The sequence below is a fragment of the Arachis hypogaea genome, chromosome 12, assembly GCF_003086295.3.
Source record: "Arachis hypogaea cultivar Tifrunner chromosome 12, arahy.Tifrunner.gnm2.J5K5, whole genome shotgun sequence".
In the NCBI taxonomy this organism is placed as follows: domain Eukaryota; kingdom Viridiplantae; phylum Streptophyta; class Magnoliopsida; order Fabales; family Fabaceae; genus Arachis; species Arachis hypogaea.
In genome coordinates this window covers 33,038,076-33,047,704 of record NC_092047.1, presented here as the reverse complement: position 1 = coordinate 33,047,704, position 9,629 = coordinate 33,038,076, and the positions used below count along the sequence as shown (strand labels likewise).

Sequence of the window (9,629 nt, the reverse complement as noted above, 5' to 3'; positions counted from 1 at the left end):
TTACAAAATAAAATGTCGTTTTTAATAAAACAAAAAAATCTGTAAAAAAAGTTTTCTTATATTGCTAATAAGTATTTTTAGAATACCTATTAGAAAAAGGAAATATTATAGTAAAGCTTAAGGAAAATTTCAAAGGAAAGTGGTATGATTTTGGTCAAAGTTGACTACACCATGTAGATCCCTTCTAAACACGAAATGGAAGACTCCCTCTCACCATTTTACACAACAACAAACAACGGCTAATATCATCATATCAACACAACACAACAGTACAACACCTCTCTCTCTCTCTCTCTCTCTCTCTCTCTCTCTCGTTTTCACACTCTTTTCTCCATTCAGTTTCTCTTAGTTTTATATCTTTCCTTCAATTTTTCTGAACAATTTCTTAGAAGATCGAGAATAAACATCTTTTCTTCCCCTACTATGCCTTTTAATTTTCCTCATCCTTCCTTCTCTTCTCTTCTTCCGCTTCGTGGCGTTCAACAATTTTAGTTAACTCATCAGAGCTTCTTCTCTAAGCTGTAACCATATCCATGAAATCGCATCCAATATTCTAACCGGAAAATTCAGGTTCTCTTCTTTAACTAAACCTTCGCTCTGCGTATCAATGCGTCCTCCTCCTCCTAGATACGAAAATTACATATTATTTCATAGAAATGTGTTTGATTATAGAAACGGAAGCACAAAACAGAACCTTTTCTCTTAAAGATAGAAAATACCGATCTTCGTTTCTGTCTTTTCTGAAATCTTTCTATTTTTGTATTTTCTGTTTCACAGAAAGAATTCAAATACAATCTCATGTCACTCATGCTTTTTTATTTGTTGTGGCATGCATTGTGAAATATTACTTTTTACGGTTTATTTAATTTTCACTGAATACTGAATAGTATCTCTTAAATCGTATATATGTTCTGTTTGGTTGAATATGTCAACACTACATTTTTTTTATGCGAAATTGTTTATATATATATATATATATATATATATCCGGTGCTGTTTATTACTTTATTTTACTATGAACTCAGCATACTTAATTGATGGAATTGTATTAAATTATTTGAGATTAACTGCTTGAAGGCATAATAATTTCCTCTGTGTTTCTGCGTGGCATTATTAAAGTTAAACATGATGTGGTGTACCAAAAATAAATTAAGGAGGAGCAGTTGAACTTGTTACCTTTTTAGCTTGCAGCACTTTTTGTTTGTCGTTTAATACAACAAATTAAAGGACCACGGGGTACGGAACTTCGATAGTGCATAAAGAAAAGGAATTGAAGTAAATGTTTTAGCATTTTTGTCTGTATATAAAAACTGGAGTTTATTCTTTTAAAGTAGAATTTCTCACTTAGGGAAACCCATAACACAGGAATTTCATGTGATTAAGTGGTATCAGGTACTTCTTAATTTTATCATACACTTTTTTTTTCTTAAGGAAAAAAGTTCTTGTCATATTTTATATAAGAGAATAAATTTAAATCTCGTAACATAGTAGTGTGTGCTTTTACAAATAAACAAATGTAATATGTGATATCAATCTTCAGGAGTCCAATGCAATTTATCATGTCGGTAATTTAGTACTAATGTTTGGAAGATATACTACGTTATAAATAGGGAAAAGAAAAATAATACATACTAATAAGTTTTGAACAGGTTGGATCACGATGCCATATTCTTTTGCTTTTTCATCACTATGACTTGAATTCAACTACTAAATTCTTGTTTTAGTAGGTAATCTATAAGTACCTTAATAAGCAGTTAATAAGTTGAAATGCATTTTCTAAAATCATCATTAAGGTTGAACTAAGTTTGAGTTGTAGGATTAGCTGATGTAGAGTCACAATCATTATCATCTTTGTCTCAACTTATAATATATGTTTTAAAATTTGTATTCTAAATCGTTATGTTCATTTCCTGCATACTTTAATTGCCTATTACATTTCATTTGTTTGAATAACATACTTTATTAGTTCTTCTAAAAAAACAGTAGTTTTGCACTTTTTAAGTAATCCTAGCTGAACTCTTTTATTTTTCTTTTCAATGCAGAAACTCAGAGTGGAACTTATTTTTTGGAATTTGTTGATATTGGCTTTGACAATCACTTCTGTTCAAAATTTGTGGTCAAGAAATTTGGACTCTTTGGAGTAAGATGTCTGGTGAGGTGGTTCGCGTGGTTAAATGTCCGAAATGCCGGAAACTTCTTCAAGAGCCTGCAGAATATGATATCTACAAGTGTGGTGGATGTGGCACAACTCTTAAAGGTGAAAGCTCTAATAATTTTTATACCACTGTACTCTTTAAAGTTTTATTCTGTTTGGAAAACCTTGGATGGAGAATAATTTATATGCACTTCTAAGGTAACTTGTATTGTAGTGTGAGAAAAATTCAGAAATTTGTCAAATCTCTTGGCAATTTCCTGAATTTCTTTGAGAGAAATTATTCTACAAAAAATTTTCAGAAGTGAAGTTTATGGCTGCTGCACTTACATAATGTACTTGGTTTAACCATAACATTCAAAATTGTTATATACTTCTCTGCTCTTGATTGACTTAAATGTTTTGGACTCTGAATCAAATACTACTTGCTTGATTGTCAAGTCTATTTTGATTATATTTAATTTTTACTAAGTTATAAAAATGACTCTGCGGATTCTATATACTTCTTGTTATAAACTATTGAAGTCCTTTGCTTCCATCTATACAGCTAAGAAGCGAAGAAGTGTCAATGTGATCGAAGGATCAAGTACACAAAAAACTGATGCAGCTCCTAGAACATCGTATCTATTTTCTGAAGATAAACAATGTGGCAATAGGAAGCAGGTGGCTCCTCAAGAAAATGGTCCGAAAGCGAAAGCTACTTCATTTTCCTCAGGAGAATATTATATGGATAAAAATGTTGGAAGGGATCAACTTCAACCATTCAATTTATCCAATGAAGAACTAGAAAGTGAGCTGGATAGCTATAAGTTGACCCTCAGAAGGCGTAGAGTGCCCAATAAAACCACTTGCTGTGAGATCGAGGAGACAGAGAGTGGAAACTTGGCATCAGAAGGATCAAAAGAGTTTTTCTATTCTCCGGATGAAAATGACAATAGTAAGAAATCAGCTTCAACAGGAGAAATGTCTGAAATGAGAGTTACAAGTGGTTCAGAAGTGGATGAAGAGTTCAACACTGGAAACTCGTCACCGGAGGGGTCAGAAAAGGCGTTAACTTCTGGAAGTGATCGAGAACAAGCCAATAACAACAATTCAACTCTGATAGGTTCAAACACTGAAATGGAAGTTAATGGGAGTGATTCAGGGAGATCAGAAGAGTTTAATAATGGGAGTTTGCTACTAGGAGGCCAAGAGGATGATAACAAAGACAAGTCAACTACAAAAGATTTAAAGCCTCAAGTGGAAATTAAAGGAATTGGTTCAGAAGAAGAAAAAGAGTCAAGTACTGAAAACTTGTTAGTGAAGGAAGCAGAAGATATTTCTGGATCAGATGGTGAAGATAGCAATAATGACAAGTCGGCTCCAGCAGGGGCAAGCGCTGAAGTGGCAATGATTAAAAGTGACTTAGAAGAAGCGGAAGAGATAAATAATGGGAACCTGTTAAGAAAAGAGGAGTTTAGTTTATGTGTTCCAAGTGGAGATCCAAACAACGAACGAAAGGCTCTAGTTGGTGCAAAATCTGAAGTGGCCACTGCTGAAAGTATTTCTACCACCAAAAGCTCAAGAACTGAGAACGTTGTATCTGAAAAGGAAACCATTTTTCATGGTACTCCTGATAAAGTTGAAGGTATGTCTGGTAATCATGTATCTTCTAGTGAACTGCAGAAGCAACCTCAGAAAGGTATTCACCATAGCTTTGATCGCGTGAGGTCTGTGGATGCATTAGATACCAAAAAACTGGTTAATCCAAGTCCAACGCTTCACAGTATGGTGGGAGCCGGATTTTCTAAATCCGCTACCACTAGAAACACTTATGTATATGATGGCATTGAGAACACAAACACTTCTCCTAATAGTGTTTCTGAGGAAATGACCAGAAAGGGAAAAGGCCTTGTTAACCGCATGTCATATGGAGATCTTGGAACACAACACCAATCACATGAAAAGCAACATGACATGAAAGGCAGCAGAGCAAATCAAGAAAACAAAGAAATGGGGACTACTACAAGATATGGTCATCAACATTGGATGAGAACAAAGAGAGATGAGCTTCCATCAAGAATGACTTTCCATCGAAGCAGTTCCCAATCTCACTATGAAAGAAACAGAATGTCAAATCAATTGCACGATGACCTCTATCGCAATTCAAGGTTTCTTTCGCCTGACTCGTATGAGGACACCAACCAGGAAAAGATGAAACTGTTAAGAATGATCCACAACTTACAGGATCAGCTCAACAGAACTTTCCGTGTGAGTAGGGAAACAAAAAATGGAAGACTATCCACAGGAGTCTGTTATAAGGAAAAGCATATTCCTTCACATTATAACCATGACCTTCATGACAGACGATTTTCTCGTGGTGTGGATTATCTTAGATGCAACGAAAGATGTAATCATCAAGTTGGCTGTCACCAAAGGCATAAACTTTCTCAGATACCTTATTCAGATGAGGTAACAAGCAGTGTGCACCATATTTATCATTCTTGTCCAGAATGCTATCCTACAAAGCGGGATTTCCCAGCAAATTTGCCTCCGCGTGCTCTTTACCATCATGAAGAGTTATTCAGGTCTTATCCAGGCCTAGATAGCTACTCTCCTTGGCACTCTTATTCTTCCAGTCTGCAGTGGTCCACTACCTCTAGACTCCCAGTGTATGGAAGTGAAACAAAATCTGACACTCACAAGCATAGAGCTGACAAGTTAAGGAGATATTTAAGGGAGAAAGAACACATGACCAAGTGGAAATATCGGCCGGTAGCTGGTGGAGCTCCTTTTGTTACTTGTCATAAATGCTTGAACCTGCTGCGGTTGCCTGAAGATTTTCTCCATTCTAAAAGAGGACATTGCCAACTAAAATGCGGTGAATGTTCAGAGGTATTCAAGTTTTCGCCGCAGAACAGAAAACTAGCTTCTCATTCATCAAATGTTTCAGGCCCTCCATCAAGTGACCTCAGTGGAAGACCTACAAAATGTTCACAACTTCATCTATGATAGAACTATCGAACTCAAGAAAGAGAGTCATAGTCTCAACAGAATATCGATGTTTAGTGAATCTGAATTGAAAAGCTGGGGAGGACCAAGAATGTAAAGTTTCCTTGTCTAGTGTATCCATAGCTTCATCATTGTATAAATGATTTGTTGTGCATAGAAGTGGTTAATGTGGGTATTTTAAAGTCCTCATATAATTCTGAATTCAATTTCCAGATATGTAGTTAGCGTATTTATACACTGATAATATGATTAGATATTAAGGGTAGATCTCATATCCATGCCATGTAATCACTAAAACAAATGTGATCACATTGATATAACATTATACTAAAAATAGTCATGTTAAGTAATTTTTTTTTCTTTCTCTTTTCCTTCGTTTTTTTTTTTTTTTTTTACTTTTTTGTCAGTAAGTGGTTGGATTATAGATAGCATGGATTAAACAAAGTTGGAATCCATTTTATTCTGCTAGGTTTGAAACCTAAATTACTTTTGTATTTTGATTAGTAAGCTGTTATAGTCTCATTCTAGATAAACTTGATGAACCAAAGATGAAAAATAGAGGGCAACACCGAGGCTCAATTTTTTGATATTGTAGCAAAATATGTGATATACTTTGTTATTTTGTGCAAGTGAGTTTTAGTGTCAAACATAACTTAATGGCAACAACTCAAAAAACAAAATTTTTCAGGTATTCCTTCAAGAAGCATTCTACAATGGGTAGACTCCAAGTTATCAGGATGTTTTATGAGTTCCGCATCATGAAAATTTAAATAAAAGAGAGGGTAAAGAAGAGATTTCCTAATCTATTTTGATTGGTTTTTCCAGGGACCATCACTTGTATCATGGTTGGTTGGACCATGTAAGTTGGAACCACTGTTCAAGCATCTGTATCTGAACTGGATTCCGAGTCTTCTTCAATTTGACCCTCAAAAGGTCTCATCCGGTTCATATTGGCTTCCAATGGGGGTAGTCCATCATCATCATCGTTGTCGTTGTCATCATTCTCCTCTATCTTGCTTTCTTGTTGGGAGCTGCTCCTTTCATTTGAATCATCAACCATCTCAGATTTAAAAGTTTCAGGCCTACATGGAAACAATGAAGTATAAGATGTGCCTTTGATATGGTTACCAATGAAAACTGCCATATAAAATTCTAGTTGGATAATAAAACCCTGTTATCAAATGATTATTCAACAGGGAAACTCAATGCAAGTAGAACTCTAGAAATCAAAGCTGGAAATGAGAGCACACCATTCTGGAGATTTCTGAAGTGCTCGAACTTGCTCGTAGAAAAGAACCTGGGAAACAAGACAAGCCACCTTGCTACCAGATTCAAGAGCCTTTTCCTTTCCACTTTCATCAACTACAACAAAGCTCCCTGCACATTGAGAAATCAACTTGTAATGGTTAACAGATGAAGTGGAGGCCAAAGAAATTAATTCAAAAGAAACAGCCCAATTTCTATATATGCTGAACCGAAATTCATTCGCTGAGGGGTCAAAGTTACATAAAACACAGCGAGTTCCCTGAATAGATTATTCAAATAGCCATAATAAATGTTTCAACTACAAGTGTAGCAGTAGAATATAGATAACGGAATTAATAATTTCAATTCTGATGGGTAGGATTCGTTCAACAAATTGTGATGGTAACAAGAGTTGACACTGCTTTAAAACAGATCATATAACATATTAGCATTAAAGTTGTCCCAATACCCAAATGGACATAGAGAACCATCGTCCACTGGTTTACTAAGATAAAGAAACAATATTACTACTTACTAGAGAACAAAAGCAAAATGCTAAATTTTTTGTGTTAATGCTCAAATCAATCCTTGAAAGCTCAATTTAGTCCTGAAAATACCAACATAATGTGCCACATGACACTTAACTGTGACGTGTCAACTACAAGTTGACTCACGTTGGTTGGTATTTTTGAGATCAAATTGAGGCGTTGAGTCTTTTTGGGATCAAATTGAGGCGTTGAATCTTTCCGGAACTAAATTCACTCATATATGATCTTTCAAGGATAATTTTGTGCATTACTCCTTTATTTTTTCAACTTTTAGAAGACAAAACGAGATGGCATGTTCAATAGTCTCTAAATTAGAACAGTGGGTATTGCTTTACTGCTTACATAGAACAAACCTCGTCTTATCCACATGCTCTTCTGAAATTTAGCAGGAAACAGCGCTAATGATTTCTCACCGTGTGCATCCATGACCTTCGACACAAGAAAATAATCATAGTAGAAACACCAATAAGAACAATATGAACTATGAAGTGAGCTATCAAAAGATAACCATCCATTTAAAAGATTTGAATGGATAAGAATGTTACGAGGTTCATGGATCAAAACAAAAGTGATATGAAAAGATGATTTCGAAGATGTAGAAGTTGTGAAGAAGTACCTCAATGAGATTGGAGCCACGGAGAGAGACAACCTGCATGATGGATTGACCATCTTGAAGGGTAATGTGCCGTTCCTCCGTTGCTCTCTTCAAATTCTTCCTTCCTCCTCTCATGGCGAAAATTCACTTCTCCTAAATCAACTTAAACCTAATTTCACCACAGCAGAGCTAACAATGGTGCATTCACTCTGGCAGTGGTATATTTCACTGTGGAGCTCTAAGCTCCTGGAATTGGTTTCCCTGCGGAAATCAGAGTCATTATTGTTAGACATAACTAATGCAAAAAAGATAATAAACTACCAAGATTAGCATTTCCTTTTGTTTGATACAATAATAAAATAAAAATAACATTTTATATACTTTTTTTATATACTTAAAGGAAAAAATATCTACAACAGTGGAGCTAGGATCCAAGAATAAACTTGGTCAGGACTCAGGAGCAGTACCTATGCAAAATAACCAAAATAACCAAAACAGAACAAAACCCAGCAACACCATAACCTATTTGCCTTTTTTTTATGGTTAGCAGAAGCTCTAAGAGAGCACAGTAGCAGTCCAACGACCATGTCATACAAGTTCAAAGAAAGAGAAAAACGCAGCTCAACAACAAAAATAAATCAAACAACAAAAACCATCAATAGGATAACACTAGGCATATCAAATTAGGTATACAGTATCTATTTTCGTAAAATTTCATAAGACATCTGAACTGATTCTGTTCACCAATTTTGTCTCTCCCTCACTCACTTAACAGTGACATAATTCTATTTGCCACTTCCAGTTTTCACACCTTGAACCATAAGACAAATTATCATAACTCTAACTATTTGCCTATTACATCTGCTCTCACCTTCTAAGCTATTAACACCAAAAACTCAAAACCATATATCTGCACAAACACATTATTAGAAAGCAACTAAATATACTAATTAGAGAAAATAGAAAAAGAACGAACCAGAAACAGGACAGCTGAGGAGAAGCAGACTCAGAAGCACGAGCGGAGCAGCCGAGCAGGACAAAAAGCAGCGGCGGAAACAGAAGGGGACGCAGGAGGCGAACGAAGCAGCCGCGGGCGGAGGAACCAGAGGCAGAGGCGGATTCAAAAGCACGAGCCCGGACGCAGGAGGCGAACCAGTTCTCTCTTCTCTGATCTCTCTTGGAGGCTAGTGTGACTGTGTGAGTGTGAGAACGGAGACGCTGGAGTTGAACGGAGCAGGAGGAGACGTGGAAAACGTAGCTACAATTGCCGGAGGCGCTGACTCTGGCCGAGTGGGAAAACAGAGGGGGGGAAAGGAAGGGGAGAAGAGGAAGGTAGTAGTAGCAGCAGCAAGAGCAAAGGGTAGTTGGGGCGGGTTCAGATCATATAGGGTTTCTTTTGATTTTTTTAAGGGTAAAGAATTTTTTTTAAGTTACCAAAAAAAAATATATTTTTTAAATTTTATCAAAAATTTTAAAATTATTTTTAATTTTTAATTTTATTTTTAACATTGGAATTAAATTTTAATTTTAATTTTATTTTTAATTTTTTGATTATCAATAATTAATCAAATTTTTTTATATAGAGTTAATAAAAAATGAAAATAAGCATTATACCTGTCCAAGTGGTATAAAACGCACAATACTCAAGAAATGGAGCTTTTTCAAAAAAAATCTTTATGACAGTTCTACAAAAAGAGAGATGATGGTTGAGCTCATGAGAATAAGTACTACTTGTAATATATATTCTATCTGCGGTTATTTAATTCGGACCAATTCATTCGAATAGGGTTATTTATTCGACTCGTTGTGGATAGAATAGAGTGCAGTGCGAGTTTGTCTGCGAATAGAATAAGGTACGAATTTAGGATATACTCTATCGAATCTTATTCGCACAATATCTAAAAATTATGTATGTAATGAAAAAAAAAGAATGTTAAAAGCACAATTTTTCTTTTATAAAAATTTGAAATAACCACTAAATTAGTTGATAATTATATTATTTGTAATTTTATATTAGGTTTTTTAAAATTTTATATTGTTTTTAATTTTAATTTAAACTTATTTTTTATTTTCTATTTTATTAATATGTATGAAATTT

At 35.0% G+C, this 9,629-nt stretch overlaps 2 protein-coding genes across 2 annotated transcripts; one reads left to right on the top strand and one right to left on the bottom strand.

Annotated features, from left to right (window-relative positions):
* Nucleotides 1-220: 220 nt before the first annotated feature.
* On the top strand, nucleotides 221-5,493 carry LOC112727285 (uncharacterized). Its single transcript, XM_025776967.3, has 3 exons — nucleotides 221-570; nucleotides 2,043-2,257; nucleotides 2,700-5,493. Exons 2-3 carry the CDS (start codon nucleotides 2,146-2,148, stop codon nucleotides 5,141-5,143), a joined length of 2,556 nt encoding a protein of 851 aa, XP_025632752.1. The 5' UTR covers nucleotides 221-570; nucleotides 2,043-2,145; the 3' UTR covers nucleotides 5,144-5,493.
* Nucleotides 5,494-5,813: 320 nt separating this feature from the next.
* Nucleotides 5,814-8,908, bottom strand: LOC112727286 (uncharacterized). Its single transcript, XM_025776968.2, has 5 exons — nucleotides 8,508-8,908; nucleotides 7,553-7,792; nucleotides 7,290-7,365; nucleotides 6,394-6,520; nucleotides 5,814-6,225 (listed from the first exon to the last, which is right to left on the bottom strand). The coding sequence occupies exons 2-5, from the start codon at nucleotides 7,664-7,666 to the stop codon at nucleotides 6,021-6,023; spliced, it is 522 nt and encodes a 173-aa protein (XP_025632753.1). The 5' UTR covers nucleotides 7,667-7,792; nucleotides 8,508-8,908; the 3' UTR covers nucleotides 5,814-6,020.
* Nucleotides 8,909-9,629: the final 721 nt, after the last annotated feature.